The sequence below is a fragment of the Tachypleus tridentatus genome, chromosome 13 (assembly GCF_004210375.1).
Source record: "Tachypleus tridentatus isolate NWPU-2018 chromosome 13, ASM421037v1, whole genome shotgun sequence".
In the NCBI taxonomy this organism is placed as follows: domain Eukaryota; kingdom Metazoa; phylum Arthropoda; class Merostomata; order Xiphosura; family Limulidae; genus Tachypleus; species Tachypleus tridentatus.
The window spans coordinates 106,638,382-106,656,511 of record NC_134837.1 but is presented as its reverse complement, the minus strand read 5'-3'; the positions used below and the strand labels follow the sequence as shown (position 1 = coordinate 106,656,511).

Sequence of the window (18,130 nt, the reverse complement as noted above, 5' to 3'; positions counted from 1 at the left end):
CCACTTTTTATTGAATTCTGAGAATAATTTTTCAGTATCCAGCTTTGTTTAAATACTGTTTCTTGTGACAAAAAAAAATGAAAGAAATGTAGGTTAGAATAATGACCTGATATTTAAACAAGTTATATACTTTTGAAACTATAATTATTTTTTGTAACATTTTATAAGCTCTAGGTCCATAAAAGCATGATGTGATCTTGATAAACAATGTGGTATTTAACATCGCTAGAAGCCGATCAAAAACAAGTTGTTGAAGTAAATTCAGGTAAAACAATTTTGTCTCCCATAGCAAAAGCACATAAATGTTACCAGTAGATGTAAAAAGATCCTGTAATATACCTTAAACAAGTAGTGTAATTAAAAGTAAAATTGACATAAACGAATGAACCGTTGTTCTCTTAAGATTCGTAACAGTTATTTAAGTTATATAAACTTATAAAGTGGAGTTAAAATTGTATAACAATGAAGTTGTTGCACCTATAGAGATATAGCCATATTGGACATTATATGCAAAAATATAATAAATCTTGTATATTGCGAACCGTTGTGAGTGTCAAGCATTCATCCGTCTTCCGTTTGGAAAGCTGTGCACCACGCAAACCTCAACATTCACTTTTCAAATGACAGGAGAACAAATATGAATTTTACTTTTGCAAGCAGGACATTCTACATGTAACTGTTAGGAATTAATCAAACTGTCATTCGCATTTCAATATGTGATATAACTTAAAGAATAAACATATATATATACACTTTATATTAATGTTGAGTGGTTCTTGACATCTCTGAAATGTTCAACAATTACTTTTCATGGTGGGCGGTATAAGTAGTTCAGAGCTTTGGCTCTGAGTGGAACCAAGAGTGCAACACAACTAACCTTTTTAAAGTCCATGAAACAAGTCACTGAGGACGGGTACTTTTGCTTGAAATTATATTACAATGGTATAAGAAATAAATATTTCAAAGCAGACATTCAACAAAGATAAGTAAAATTCTTAGAAATTAAAATAAAAAATGTAGTTCCTGAAAATCAGACCAAACTTATAGATACAAGTTAGTATTCCAGTAAAACAGTGTAATTTAAGTGAATTGTCCACTTTACCTTTTGATTTTTACAACTTTAAAACGTTGTGTTGCAGTAGATGCTACAGGGTGATTAAAATGTATATATTCCAATAGAAAATAATGATATTCAACTTTATTGTTTTAATATTTTACACATTTTAATATGGTATTTTTATTGTACTACAAACAAAAATGGTAACGTTAAGAGATATCTCAACTTCAAGACCTTGTCGATACTGTTCCAGAATAGACTCTTTTTAGTGTCAACAGAAATAGTTATTTTTGCCTTAAAATATTTATATATTTTTTCAGACTTTTCTCTGTTGCTTCAATTATTAAAGAAATTCACAATTCATCAACATCATAAACGAAAAGCTAAATAGTTGAAATTCACTCCTTACACACCAGAAGTGATGGCTATTTAGATGATTATGTGTGTTTTTAATCAAAGTGAAATACAGCGACTAACTATTTCCTATACGTGACAATGCGTGCCAATCTTACTGATAAACTGCAAGTAATTCAAGCCTGGAATTAGAAAATTAAAGCATCTAAATAATTGATGGGTAAGAAAAATAAAGGTCTTGGAGAATAAACAAAGTTAATGAAAATGTTAGTAAGAACCAGTTGCGAGGCTTAGGTCTCCGCGTTACTATCCAAGTTGTTGTATATATTGAATGCTCTATGATCTTCTGCTTTCGTTTTCCTCTGAATCTTTAACATCTTTTGTTTGTGATAGCACTTATCCTTTTGTATTTTAACTGTTAAAAGTTGTTTCATTATAGTCAAAAATATATGTATAAATAAATACTTTGGTAATAAATTACATCTTTTTTATCAGTGATTTATTTTTAAAGTTGAAAAATAATGCGGCTTAATCAAAAATATATAAATATATATATATATATGTAAACTAATTGTGAGAAATATTTCGAATGCCTGGTCTTTAACCTAGATTAAGTTACAAATAACCTCTCCACATTGCGGAAGGAAAATCTTCCATACGACATGTGAATTAAAAACAAACAATAACAGATAGATATCACATTTTGAACTATTATTTATAAACATATGGATAGCCTGAAAGAAGAAAATAAATTTTCTTATTTTTGGTTTATCATGTATATAATAATAAACACTGGCCCACCTACCTGTTGACGTCGACATCTGTAGTTTCCAGTATACCGCGAGCACGCTCCACGTGCTCATGTTCAACGGCCACAAATAAACCTACAGGGGATTCATGGCAAGTGGGATTAAAACAAGCAAGATGTTATACTACTCAGATTCATATGAAAGCAGTTTCATATATTAGAACCTTGTGATTCTATTCTAACTGCATATAAGCAGCGAGTGAAATAAATATCTGTTATATATGTTTGTGAACATGCCAATTTCACACACATTTATTTTCTACATACTTGTTTAGTATCTCAAATGCATAAGAATTAAATGTGTTACGTAATGCACATTAATTTAATAAGTGTCGTCTTTTGGTAAAATAATTTGAAGTATTATAGAATTTGTTACAAAACTGAAAATGTGTCCGTTTTTAAAAACAAAAGTACTCATACATACATTTGTTATTATGAAAGTCTATCTATTAACTCTTATCATTACACCAATAAACGTTCATTGTTAAAGCTAGCTAATTTAGATATCACTAAATGAGCACCAGAAGGCTTCTGTAATAATTATAACAAGAAAGTAATTTTTAGAAATAAAGTGTTTTATGTGGCAGAATCTATCAACAGAGGACTATAGTGCAAAATTTTAAAAATAGATTATCTTGTTACTTAAAACGAAAGAAGCAGAAAAAAATAACCAAAGGAAACAAAAGCAGAAAATCTTTAAGAGCTAATTAAATGATAACTTCAACATGCAATCAATTGATCAAGACTAGAGACAGATAGGTCGAAACCAGTTAATTAAGATAAGTCAGTAATATGTAAGTTAATGTATATTGAGTAACTTGTTTATACCAATGATCAGTTCGGTATTGAACATGTCATCCACAATAGATGAAGGAAACCATTAGTGTTCTGTAAGTTATATGCTGGTCTTTCTTTAAAGTTACTTTCATTAACAGTATTGTGTAGGTTGTTTAATATATCTATTCTTATTTTTTATGGCTAGTATTATATTTTCATAAAGATTAGTTTGCTTTGTTACCAAATTACGTAGAAATATGACTAGTCTAGGATAGTCGAACTTTGTAAAACTTCAGATGTTGACCTAAAACCGCTAATTACGAGAGTACCCAAGCGATGAAACAGTGCATTCTAATCATTTTAAGCACGAACGTAAGAACATTATTTATGTAGTTTGTTTTAATCAGAAGGTAGCATCAATAATTTCACAATAGATAACTTGAATCCAGAAAAGACAGTCCAATGTCTCACAAGTAACCTAAGTTTACACTTTATATATAGCAGTTTTGCCCTGTAATAGATAGATTATAAAATAAAAGTTGCTTAAATGGACAGTAAACCAATGATGGCCACACGAGTTGTCGAAACGTTGTAATAAAGCTAAACAAAAATAAAAAATAACTTTTCAAAAGCTGCATCTAGAAATTTCTTATTGAACTATCTGCTCACGAGCACTGTAATATTTTAGTAGTTTCAGTTCGTTGTTCCTATCTAAATACCATTTTCTCAATATGAAAAGTATCTTACCTTTCTTCATATGTGGAATCTAAATTATATTTATATGTAATGCTAACCGAAACTAGGGAGTTTACCTAATTCAGCCACTTATTAACCCTCAAAGTATGGACATCAGTAATTAATGGAATTAACTACAGCACTGCGTGAGTTTATTTACTTATTTTGTAGTGTAATTTGTATGTATTTATGAAAATACATTTTTATTAAAATGTATTTTAAAAACATCAGTGATGTCTAGGGTCTAGCTGACTGTAAGGGCGGGAAATTATTTTAATAAATATCTAATCAATCCAGATTGACAAAAGCATGGAAATAATTAGTTTCAAAACCGAGGTTCAGGTATAAAATGCCCAAAGAACGTGGACGGTAAATATGTTCTCTTCACCACGTCCAAAACAACTCATGCAATTAAAAATATTTCTCTAAGTTTGAGAAAATCATGGATAGTTCACAGTCATGATGGATGAACTAACACAGAATATAATCAGCATAGGGTAATCGCAAAACCAGAAATCTCTTTCTTTATGATAATTTTACTATATCAAAAACGTTCTTAAACAAATTACTTTGAATAAGTAAAACAGATATGCTCTTTGATTTAGTAAATTTAGATTAGTAAATTAAACAATAAGTGTGTATACACTTGTAACTGGAAGAGTTTATGAAATCAGTATTGTAAATTCTTAGGTTTGTTTTAATATTGAATATTAAAATTTATTATATTACCACGTATAAAATGGAAATCAACACCCTTTCCTAAATAAAATTAGTTGCATTTTCTTATGATTTTATTAACATTTTGGTTGTTGAAGAAACGACGTACCTTGAAGGTCAATATTAAACTTATTAATTTTTTCTGTTCGTTTTTTTTCTCCCTTTGCTAGAGCTAGGCTTTCCAAAAATACGTCCACACTGCCCTGTCGGATCCCTATAGTGGCGTATAATAAAAATTAAAGTCATTCATGTTACTGATTTCATACTGTTTCAATAAAATTAATAACTCGTAACAAAATGTAATTTTAACATGTTAAAAACTTTGGTTGGATCTGTCAACACTAGGACTAAAATGTGACAGACTTAAGGTGTTTTATACCTTAGAAGTAGAATTAAGAGACCCAAGTTTGTTACTCTGACACTGTAATATAAGTGACAATGTGTATTTCTTCCCTGTTCCTAACATATAAAACACCTTGATATTGTTAACTCTGACACTTATATATATGACAATGTGTATTTCTTCCCTGTTTCTAACATATAAAACACCTTAATATTGTTAACTCTGACACTTATATTTATGACAATGTGTATTTCTTCCCTGTTTCTAACATATAAAACACCTTGATATTGTTAACTCTGACACTTATACATATGACAATGTGTATTTCTTCCCTGTTCCTAATATATAAAACACCTTGATATTGTTAACTCTGACACTTATATATATGACAATGTGTATTTCTTCCATGTTCCTAACATATAAAACACCTTGATATTGTTAACTCTGACACATATATATGACAATGTGTATTTCTTCTCTGTTTCTAACATATAAAACACCTTGATATTGTTAACTCTGATACTTTTATATATATGACAATGTATATTTCTTCCCTGTACCTAACATATAAAACACCTTAATTTTGTTAACACTGACACTGTTATATATGTATGTATATATATATGACACATTGTCTTTCTTCTCTATGTCTAACGTATAAAAAACATTGAATTTGTCAATGTTGAGCGAATGACATATGACATCTTTGGCTTTTTGCAAGAATCCAATCTTAGGGTTTAATTCTATTGGAATTCCTTCCACGATTGTAAATACAATGAAAGATAGGAGACATTAAGACTCCTTTCTTTTTTCTTACGTGTAAAAATGTTTCTTGTTTTGAACGGAATTTTTTAACTTAGAAAACACATGTTAATATTACACTTTATATGATAAAATAAGTATTTTTTTCATAACGTTAAATAAACTTCGTCCAGCCTTAAGAACCTCCACCCCGTAGTGGGTCAGCGGTAATTCTCAGCGCTTATAACACTAAAAACCGGATTTTGATATATGTGATGAACACAACACAGACAACTCATTGTGTAGTTTTTTTGCTCAACAACAAACAAATAATCAATCGTCCCTGAAAAATTAATTACAGGTCGACGAGTTACAAATACAGAAAACTCGTCCCTCTATCGTGTGTTGCAGCACATTTCTAAACCTTCACATTCTACCCACAAACTGTGACCAAAAACGGTTAAAGAGCGTGAAATATCCTTTCCTACAAGGGAAATTTTGGTTAGTTTCTGTTAGTGCGAGCCCGAAATGACCAAGTGGTTAAGGTACTCGACTCGTAGTTCAAGGCTCGCGAGTTCGAATCCCCGTCATAGCAAACATGCTCGCCCTTTCAGCCGTGGGGCGTTATAATGTGACGATCAATCCCACTATTCGTTGGTAAAAGAGTAGCCCAAGAGTTGGCGATGGGTGGTAATAACTAGCTGCCTTTTCTCTAGTCTTATACTGTTAAATTAGGTACGGCAAACGCAGATAGCCCTCGAGAAGCTTTTCGCGAAATTCAAACCAAACTGTCATTACAAAATGTTGACGACAACTCATCAGGTTTGTTTATCCGCTAAGCACAGAATTACCACTACGGGTATCGAAAACCGGTTTTATGGAAGGCTAAACAGGACCGATGTATAAAATTTAACAAGAAAACTGTGAGAACTTTTTCATCGAATAAACTAACCAAAATCACTTACAGTTTTAAACAATATCAAGAATATGCGTAAGCACGATTAAACATAATCAAATAAAACAATATAAATCATAGAAAAATGAAAGAAGCTCTCTTTTTCAAAAAACAATGTAGAATTGTGTGTATTGTAAGTTTACATTGCCGAGGTACTATTTGCCAGTTTGATTATGACACAGTATTATTATTAATATTGTAAAGCGTGACATTTTCGAAATGTTGTTTGCTTTCATTCAAAAATGTTTCATCTGATGACGCTCAATACATCAAGCGAAACGAAATGGTTTTAAAACAGTTTTTTTAAAGATGTTTAATTATTTATCTGTAAATAAAAATATTTTAGAGGTCAAGAAGCTCTTTCTATAATTCATCAAACCTTGGAGGTGTAAGGTCTAAACGTGTAACACATGACAAACCTTGGAGGTGTAAGGTCTAAACGTGTGACACATGACAAACCTTGGATGTGTGCAGTATAAACGTGTGACGTATGATAAATCTATAATGTCTTCTCTTTTTATACGAACTTTAAATGTAACATTAATAAACGGATGTACAATCCAATGCTAACCTAGTTACAAATTTCATTTGAAATTTAATTCATATGACTGTATATATATCTCAATGGATACTTTTCTGGATTTCAATTTTAATCTTTCAAGTATTGAACGTATCACAATAATTTACCAAATACGAAATTGCTTATAAAAATGTATATATATTTCATCATAATCTTCACATTTGTTTTTGTGATGTTACTATTATTAAAACCAAATCTTGAAAGGGTGGATTAGTTCTTAATCTCCCACGCAGGCGGATATGCTACTTGAAATCTCATTAGTAAACAGAGCCTATGTCATCAACAACCGAAGATTAAAATTCAATTCAATATCATATTGAAGAATACAGTTCAAAAGGTTAGCCGTAGCTTATCAATAACATGAAATAGATAACAATAGAGAAAGTCATAAGAAAGTGGGAACACACGCATACACTAGTGTTTAGATTTTCCTTAATATATGAAAAAGCACTAGTACAATTATATCCAACATAATTACAATAAAAAAAAAGAAAAATGGAAAAATGAAACAGGGTTAAGACATGACTAAAAATAAGTAGATTTTTATTATTTCTTATAAACCCTGACCTTCTTGTTTTTAATTTATTACATTTTATTAAATGAAAGATAGGAAAAACAGACTGGGATTCATATCAGTGAAATTATTTTTTTGTTTATACTATGACGAAAACGTTGTATTGTTTACACGCTATACGATTCCTAAATGACAACTAAATTGATGAAGAGGATTAGCCCCAGTGATATGTTTTATAATAAACTATGATAACCAAGTTTATAGGTCTAATGATACTTGTGACAGTATCTCAAGTGAAACGTTTCATGCAGAACGGCTCAACATGGCCAGGTGGGTTAAGGCGTTCTACTCGTAATCTGAGGGTCGCGGGTTCGAATACCCCTCGTTATAATGTGACGATCGATCCCACTATTCGTTGGAAAAAGAGTAGCCCAAGAGTTGGCGGTGGGTGGTGATGACTAGCTACCTTTCCTCTAATCTTACACTGCTAAATTAGGGATGGCTAGCGCAGACAGCCCTCGAGTAGCTTTGCGGGAAATTCAAAATACATTCAGAACATATATTTTACACTAAATCTCGTTTGACATGTCTTGCCCTGTATTTATTTGTTCTGGTACATTTTGGCTGGATATTTTAAAATAAGCCGTGTCTGAGACCTGTCTGCGTGTAAAATATCGACCACGCATTTTGGCTTAGTGTCTTACATAAAACATTGAGTGAAAAATTTTGGTCGGGTAATGTGTTTTACAATAAATTGGTCTCAAATGTTTCGACACCATGATATACAATATGTTTCGAATGAAATGTTTTTCTGGGCATTTTTTTGCACCTAATATTTACTGAAAACTTTATTCTATATTAAACTAAATACGTTTGAGAGAGAAATCATAATGTCCTAAAATATGGATGTGCCGTCAACTGGATAACAAAAAACTTTACAAGCCTGGCAGTTGCCATGTTTAGTAGATCTGAATGTGTTCAATAAAGGTTTGTTAAATCGATTTTTTTTTCCATAAATAAAAATTATTTGGCAAAGCTCAAATCCAATTTATTTGATAAAGGCATTTCGTTTTTCTTCTCTCAAAGCACAATTTTCTTACATTAACTAATAGTATGAGAGAACCTAATAATAATGCATCAAATATTGAAAAAAACAATGTGTATCAGAAAAGATATTTTCATAGTTTTCTTTTGTGATGTACGTGTGTTCAGCTACTTAAGTCGAAGAAATTGTTGCTTTTGTTGTACATCTATTTAATGCCATTATATCCATAACACATTTTATACTGTTTGAATGTGTTTTTTACGAAATACATAATAACAGGTTTAAGAGAAAATATTATTTCTAATCCATATATCCACCAAAGAATGTGTACAGCAAACTGTTGTAAAGTGTTCATTCCCCTGGAAGTTTTATAACCAACATGTGACGAAATTGATAAAGGAAACGTTAAAAGATAAACTTTCTAGTTGCGAAGAGGAAAATGGATTTGCCGTTTTATAAGAACACTTTTAGGATTCATACATTTATTATAAATGTATTTTTAACAGAACACCTATTTGTTGTTTTGTCGACCATTTATAACAGAGACTTAAAAGGACTTTATTCTGTGTAGAAAGTTGCAAAATAAAGCATTTCTTTCATGCAGTTGTAGATAATCTATTTTAAAGTATTCAAAAAACCCATACTAAAAATACGTATGTGTGCGCAAAATAATGGCATTGGTTTAGAGCACGTGAAGTTTGTTTGTTTCGTCTTAGCGCAAAGCTACGCAATTGGACTATTAACCTTCTATTAACTACAGGGAACACCTGGAGTCAGAACATGTTATCTCATAATTCTTTATGAAATTAAAACCCCTGAATTTGAGACTAGTGTTATTTTGTGAAGAAGGTTTCGTTCTGTACTTGAAGGTTTTTGAACAAACACATCTTTTTTATAGTTTTTATTCGAATTCAACTAAACAATTTACCAATAACTAGAAATACGGAATATTAATATAGGGTACGATTATACTTTTACAATAATATCAGCCCCAGTGGGTTTTGTTTGTTTTTGTTTTAATTGAGCTCAAAGCTACTCGAGGGCTGTCTGCGCTAGCCGTCCCTAATTTAGCAGTGTAAGACTGGAGGGAAGGCAGCTAGTCATCACCACCCACCGCCAACTCTTGGGCTATTTTTTTACCAACAAATAATGGGATTGACCGTCACATATAACGCCCCCACGGCTGAAAGGGCGAGCATGTTTGGTGCGACGGGGATTCGAACCCGCGACCCACAGATTACGAGTCGAACACCTTAACCCACCTAGCCATGCCGGGCCCCCAGTGGGTTAATGGTACGTATGAGAGCTTATGGTGTGTAGCTTTACATTTCACAACAAACAAACAAACTTACACCTGAAATTTCAAATGAAGAAAAAATAATTATTTTTTATGTGTTCTAAATAGAGGATTATAATTAATACCGGGCAGGCAGAAAAAGTGAAGACAGAAATTGAGAAACAGTAAAAAAAATCAAGAAAAAGACTGTGAGAAAATACACCGGACAGTCTGTATCTGTGTCTTCTTATAGCAAAACCACATCGGACTATCTGCTGAGTCCAGCGTACACGGAACACAATCCATTGAAGACAAGCGGCATTGATTTGGTCGATTCTGCAAATTGATGCACAATTCAGTACTGCGTTTATTTATGTTATTTACTTGTTACCGTATCTGTTGATGTATGATGTGTCCTGAATACTTGTTACACTATCTACTGACATGTGACGTGTTTTGATTTACTTGTGTCATTACTCAATGATGTATGGTATGTCCTGACTTGTCAAAACATTGTTATCGCCTGTTTATGTCAACCATGGAAATTCTGTACTATGTGCAGCTGTGAATAAAAAAATATTATCTTATTTGATGGAATAAATTATTCACGAACAATTTTAGTTTTGTTAGTGGATTAGATTCTGTATTCGGAAGGAGTACTTTGCGCTATCCTAAATTAAAATTACTAGCGAGAGAAATTGCTGCACGTGTAATGTAATTTAAGGTACCTAGCCGGTGTCTAACTTATCATTCAATGAGTTTTACTCAAAGAATGTGTATATAATTACAACCAAGAGATTACTCCGTTATTTCAACACTATTGTAGTAATTGTTAATTATCCATAACTGACGCTTTGAAAAATCAGGCGAATAACCAAATATGTCCTACTTTTGTTACAAACAGGTTTACACAATTTCACTTTACTTTATCACAAGTAAATTGTTTTGAAAGAATTTCATAGAAGAACGTCACATTTAAAAAAAATATATATCAACAAATATACTATAGTCTGTTTCATTAAAAGTGTCCACTAAAAGCAGTTCATGGGTCACAAATTACTTTGTGATATCACTGTGATATTCATAAGTCACTCATTATTTTGTTACATCATCACGTTGTTTAGAAGTCACGTATTACCTTGTGACGTCACATTTGTGACTTTCGTAATTCGCCGGTTACTTTATAGTATTATTATAGCTTCCATAAGCAACGTTTCATTTCGTAACTTCACTACGACCTTCAACTGTTCCTCTAACCTAAAACACTACTCAGTGACACACCAGGATGTCTGCGGACTCATAACGCAAGAAACCGGATTTCTATATCCGTGGTGAGAAGAGCACAAATAGCCTAATCTGTGGATTTGTGCTTAATTCCACATAAACCTATAGAAATTTAACGCATTCTGCAAGAAATCATATTTGTATTTAACAGCGAAGAGCAAAAGTTTATCTACTTACACAATTTTCTTAGGATAAAAGCGCAATACACTCCAACAGAACTAATTATTTCTAAACAAAGCATTAGACTTTTCTAATATCGAAAATTCCAAACATACGTTTTCTACACAATCAAGTGATGAGAAGAATGTGCTATAAAAAGTTCTATATTTTTATTTAATGAACTAATTGTTTCCGGCGGCCTAGTGGATAAATCTGAGTACTTATAAGTCTAAAATCGAAATGTACGAATAGCCCATTTTGTAACTCAATTCTTTAAAACAAACAAGAACCTAATTGTGTTGCATTTGAAAGGCTAGGCCAGATTGAACAATTTGGCTTGTTAGTATTAGAGAACAATACGTCTGATTGGACAGGTTGGTTTAATAATATAGATAACAAGAGGTATTATTGGTTAACTTGGTTTATTAATGTTGGTTTTTTGTTTCAGCGTTTTGCGTAAAGCTATACAAAATGTTTTTGCGCATAGTCGTTTATAATGTTGAATTGACAGTAAAAGGAAATGCAACTGCTGAACAGTGCCCACCAACAACTTTTGGGCTACTATGTCTGGACGGAATAATAGAGCTTGACCATCGCTATTATAGTGCATTTAAGGCCCCAAAATATAGAGTGAGTTTTATCAGCATTAAATCGCGAACTAGTAATCTTCTGATTCACAGTTCGAGCAAGCTAAATATCAGGCCACTTGTAGATGAAGATAAAAGTCTAATTATACAGTTTTATTTGTTATTGTTCAAGATAGTAACCCTTGAATTCACTAGCTAAACACGCGAACCACTAGATCACACTCGATCCATTTAATGCTGGAAACAATAGGTCTAACTGGATTATTTGCTTTACTAATGTTATATACAATTGGTGTGTTTCCACAATTTATGTTACTATAAACCTTCTGTAATATTTATTTTACTCAAGCTTCAATAAAAATCTTTGCAGCTTACTTTCCTTCTGAGTTGTTGGATAAGAATTTAAGTAACAATATCTTCAGAACTTCTACATGTAGACATAGGCGTTCATAAAGAGGCACTTGCTTCCCTTAAAAATAATTATTTCTTTAATTTATTCAGCATATATATATATATATGAATTTACAGGTTTTTATTCACTTCACAGTTTCTAACTAATTATTATATTTAATTTTAAATTGTAATAAATGTTGCCAGGTTTGTCAGCAGCTTTACTTAAAATATACCCTGTAGCTAAATATTAAAAAAACGTCTGTACTAGGGCAACTTCTTGAATACTGGACATGGTAGTTCTCACTCGTGTCATCAGAGAGACTTACGCAGTCTTGCAGATATCCCGTGAGACAGCATGGTCTGGGCTGACCAAATGGTATTAATATGGAGTGTATATATAGCTGCAAGTCTGCAGTATACCTTAATTTAATCTTAAGATAATTGAACACATCAATTCTGGCTGTGGGAGCTTCTTCATTCTCGCGATTGTAATATCAAAAATTTTAAGATGGATCCATCAACCCCCGATTTCGAGTTTGCCCTCCCTTCTTGAAAAATTTCTACGGACCCCGTGCTGCAAAAAATGTAAGAAATGAAGAAGTTAACTATTTTAATAATAATTCAAAACTAGAAAATAAGAAACGTAATCTAAGTCATACGTAGGCAGAGAGTTAAACAACATGCTTAGATTAATTTTTTTTCCAATTGCGAACAAAAGGTAATTAGAAATGTAATAAATGACAAAGTCTGGTGTTCCTCTATGGTTAGGGCGCTTGACTTGCAATCTGAGGGTGGAGAGTTTGAATCCCCGTTATACCAAATGTGCTCACCCTTTCAGTCGTGGGGTGTTATAATTTGACGGTCAATTTCCCTATTTGTTGGTAAAAGAGTAGCCCAAGAATTGACGGTAGATAGTAATGACTAGCTACCTTCCCTCTAGTTTTTTACTGATAAGTTCGGAACGGCTAGCGCAGATAGCCCTCGTGTAACTTTGCTCGAAATTCAAAACAAAGTCGAGTTTGAACTTACGTATTTTCTTTAACTGTTCACTGTTTTGTTATTAAATAAATTCTTGTTCAATATAATCAAGAATAATATTCGAAAAGAAACTTTGCTACTTAACTCCTATTCAACATTCACAAAATTTTCACATCTTCGCATTTACATTCACTATTACGAATCAATTATAAGCTTGTTGAGAGTGGCTGCAATATTTTAAGTTAGAAACTATAAGTTGAATAAAGTTTTCAATAACTTATTGTATTTAAATTATTTTAAAAAATCCAAGGAGTAAGTGATTTTTTGTTGTAATCTTATATGAGTTTTCAACAATATAACTATTATGTAGATGCTAGTGTTATGCACATGGTAGAATTTGATCACAACTGGGGATCTACAACGTAACTGCTGTATAGCAGGTGTGGCAGTACGAAGTATGTCAATATTTCTTCCTTATAGATGTTTCATAAATGTTTGGTTTGCATGTAACCGATTTTCAAAGTATAAATATTGAATATTTCTTTGCAAATGTGTCTTTTTTCTTTTTCAGAATAATTCCAGCTTTTAAGCACAATTCAATTCCATAAGAAGCCACTTTTGTTTTTAAAACAAAAGCTATAGTAGAAGTACAGTAGGTTTAACAACATCAGTATAACATGTACACGAAAATAATGTTTATTTAATGTTTTTACACGCTGCAGTGAGAACTGTGTAATTGACAATGTTTTTTTAGTAATTCTATCTGTGGTTTCTTTCTCTACGATTTCACACAGTGTTCTTCACAAAATAAAAATTTGGGGGCAAAAGGCAAAACATATAAAAAAACATATAAAGGAGTTGAAGATGATAACAATAGGTAAAATCAATGAAAGTATTTTCTCTTTATGTATCCCTTCACTTAAGAATGTCCTGAAACAGCAGTCAGCTGATAAAGCATCCCGAGAGAGAACATGCCGACTCTAAATGTTTCAGGTTTCCATGGCAAAAATATATTACCAAGATTCTTATGTGAGAATGAAAGAAAAAAATGACTAACCTAAGGGAATTATTGTAGAAATTGATAGTTATGATATTGTTTTGGTCTATAAATTTTAAATACGGTGCATTGGTTAAAGCATGAGATAATATTATTCGTACGTGTATATTCTAGAGTAAAACATTTATGATACAACACCACATATAATAACCAAAATCTAGTACGCAAAAACAGAGACAAGCGGGCGAGCTTTCCAATGACAACAAAATTAATGGAATGTTCCTTTATCTACGTGTTATGTTTATTATAAATATCAATTTGATTAAAGGAACGATGTGTTTTTTGTTTTTTACAAACTGATATATAAATGGTTAATGTACAATTTGATCTGTTTAATTAAACGTTGAATAAAAGATGAAATTCCTATTTATTCCATTAGGTTAAATAATGATATAATTAATCACCTGTATATAAAGTTAGGTTAAATATTTCACTAGTTATTTATCCGCAGTCTTAACAATAACTGGAAAAATTACTAACAACCCATGGCAAAGATCTGATAAAATTCACTTTTACCTTGTTTATTTCTGTTTATTAGCAAAAATTTCCAACATCGATGAAATAAGACCCACGCAGTGGCATAGCAATATGTTTGCGGACTTATATCACTAAAATTCGGGTTTCGATACCCAGTGTTGGCACAGTACATATACCCTTTGTACAGCTCTGTGCTTAATAACAAACAGCCCGGCATGGCCAGGTGGTTAGGGCGCTCGACTCGTAATCTGAGGGTTACGGGTTCAAATCCTCGTCACACCAAACATGCTTGCCCTTTCAGCCGGGGGGGTTATAATGTGACGGTCAATCTCACTATTCGTTGGTAAAAAATGTAGCCCAATAGTTGGCGGTGAGTGGTGATGACTATCTCCCTTCCCTCTAGTCTTACATTGATAAATTAGGGAGAACTAACGCAGATAGCTCTCGTGTAGCTTTGCGCGAAATATAAAACAAACACACAATGACAACAGCTTAGTAATAAAAAATGTTTAAATCGGTAAATAGCACAAAAAAAAAACGTAACTCAATCTACTCCACTGTTACCCTGTATTTTTACAACAAACTGAGCAAACGCTCAATATGCTATTATTTTTAGATGAAATCGAGATATCTTACCTTCCGTTTTTTAAAGATGCCGCTTTATTGTAATATTTAAAACTGAACTGAAATGATGTTTTATTTTAACCACTGCTGTAGTGGATCTGATATATAAAAGGTTACTTTTCATGAAAACCCTTATATCTTCATCTTCATGATGAAAAGATAACCTGAGTTAATGCCTTTCTTTACATTGCATTGCGAGGTGGCATCCACTAACCCGAATCTTTTCAAAACACTCAAAAAATCATTTTGAATCTTGTGTAACTTAAGAAAGTATTAAAACATTTCAGTATCAAAAATAAGGAGAGATTGTATCTTCTCAGTTTTAACAGTTTTAACGTATAACAGCCGTTAAAGTACTTATTTGCAGTTTAAGTATTTCTGAACCAACTTATGCGCTGCAGTAATTTAGGTCACCACTGAAGGTAAAGTATTTCTTAAATTTAATGGTTACTAAAACATAATATCAGTAATACAAGAAGGTGCAATATTTCATTTCGTAAGTTAAAGGAATGTGCTTTTGCAGCTAATAACAACGTATAACCTAAGCACAGTGTTATTGATCTTAATATTAAATCGTGGGATGATTAATTCGCTGTTCTTGGTTCAATAGAATAACACTAGAAGATTACGACGAGACAGCAATAAGCTTTATATCATAAATTTCATATTTTCTAGAAACAGAGAATTATGTTCATATTGATGTTTTACATATTCTCTATAACATAAGTTAATACCGATTAATGTGATTAAGTAATAGAAAGTACAGATATATTATTCGTCCGAAATTAGATAAAACATTTTACGATACATATTAAAACTATAATAATTCTAATAAATACCTCAGCTACGTTATGAGAATTACAGACTTGCAAATATTTTTTTTGTATCAAAATTTCATTTAGCACAAATGTAGATCTTCTGGCGTCGTATTTCAAGATTTTCAACTGAACACTAAAATACTTGCCTTTTAGTTGACATACAAGTTTTTTCTTTATTAACTGAAAATTCTGTTTTAGAAAATGTATACGGTTTGTAATTAAATATTTCTAAGGCAGTCTATGTATCTCACCTGTAATTCCTTTTGCAAGACGATTCGGAATGCTAGGGGAAGATGGTATATTCCCTTTCTTGTGAGTTTCCAGTTTGGAGGGGACGCTGGGGGACAGAGGAATTGCTTTATTATTCGGAACAGTGAGGGTGTCACTGGTTGTGTCCGTGTTGATTGTATCCAATGTAGAGATCATAGAGGCAGTATCTGAAGCTTCCGAAACTTCAATAATCTGAGTGCCGCAAGAAAGCTCTATTATACTATCAATGCTATTGGCTCTCCGCACAGAAGATGCTCCTTTGTTCCAAGCAAAACACGTCCTGGAATTCAACCTTTATTGTTAAACTCAACTAGCTAGAAAATTAAATACAAATGCAGCTATTAATAAAATAAAATGGTGTTATAAAATGAAATCAATAACAATGATAAAATAAAAGATAACCTGAAACGTTTTCTTAACAAAGATGGGGACTATACAGTACAGCGGTAGTGCTCTGCAGTGGAAACACTTGTACAGAGGTAGAGTTACAGTTTTAAATATTAAAATTTTAAGTGTTAAGTGCTTAAACAACACTGTTATAATACTTACACCTCTGAAGGGGACAGGTCACTTGTCTTCGTACCTGGTGTTCTCTCTTTCGAAGTTAAGAATCGAGCCAGCTTGGCTAATCCTGTTCGTGATTGTTCTCCCCTGATAATATCAAAAGCATTTTTTATTTTATTTTGGAATTTATGATTCCTACAAATTCGCATTTATATAGCAAGTACAGTAAAGACTTTCGAGTTCATATCTTTTTTAAAGAAAAATTACAATCTTTCTCTCCTCCCACCTAAGTGAATGCAACTTAGAACTCTGAAACATGGTATTTTCTTATTAGTGTTAGAATATTCTTAAATACTTCTTTGTATATTTAACTAACTACGCTAATGTCGTGTCAGATGAGTTTTTAATCATTTGTCTTAACCAGAAATGGTGATTTACACGAAACAAAATTAACAGAAACAGAAAATTCGTGGGGCATCACACGAACTTGGTCTAGATCTAATGTACTAAATAAATTATAATGATCTTGCTAAAAAATAAACTCATACATTTAAGAAGTTACAAAGGTTGTTAAGGTTGCCTGTTTTCAAGATTGCTAGTTGTGTAATAAATTCAAACATTCCGCATCTATATATTGTTTTTAAAACTTTAAATTTTGTCGTTCATTCACCGCTTGTGTTCAAATCAAGAAGATTGTTTGTTTGTTTGTTTGTTTTGGAATTTTGCACAAAGCTACTCGAGGGCTATCTGTGCTAGCCGTCCCTAATTTAGTAGTGTAAGACTAAAGGGAAGGCAGCTAGTCATCACCACCCACCGCCAACTCTTGGGCTACTCTTTTACCAACGAATAGTGGGATTGACCGTAACATTATAACGCCCCCACGGCTGGGAGGGCGAGCATGTTTGTCGCGACTCGGGCGCGACCCTCAGATTACGAAGCGCACGCCTTAACGCGCTAGGCCATCTCTTAGAAGAAATTACAAGACTCAATTCAGTGGAAGTCTACAAGTTGGGAATCGATTTCAACATACTGTATGTACAAAATTCGTGTTTTAGTACGTCTACAAGGCTGAAAGCA

The 18,130-nt window shown here is 32.3% G+C and overlaps 1 protein-coding gene across 4 annotated transcripts in view; it reads right to left on the bottom strand.

The window, feature by feature from the left end:
- Window positions 1-18,130, bottom strand: part of LOC143238028 (ankyrin repeat and fibronectin type-III domain-containing protein 1-like) — a 192,933-nt gene that overhangs the window by 38,736 nt on the left and 136,067 nt on the right. For all 4 annotated transcript variants that reach the window (XM_076477918.1, XM_076477919.1, XM_076477920.1 and 1 more), the window contains 4 exons: window positions 17,099-17,200; window positions 16,531-16,829; window positions 4,558-4,662; window positions 2,217-2,295 (listed from right to left, as the gene is read on the bottom strand). In XM_076477918.1, the coding sequence (XP_076334033.1) occupies window positions 2,217-2,295; window positions 4,558-4,662; window positions 16,531-16,829; window positions 17,099-17,200 (585 nt within the window). The remainder of the gene's footprint in view (window positions 1-2,216; window positions 2,296-4,557; window positions 4,663-16,530; window positions 16,830-17,098; window positions 17,201-18,130) is intronic.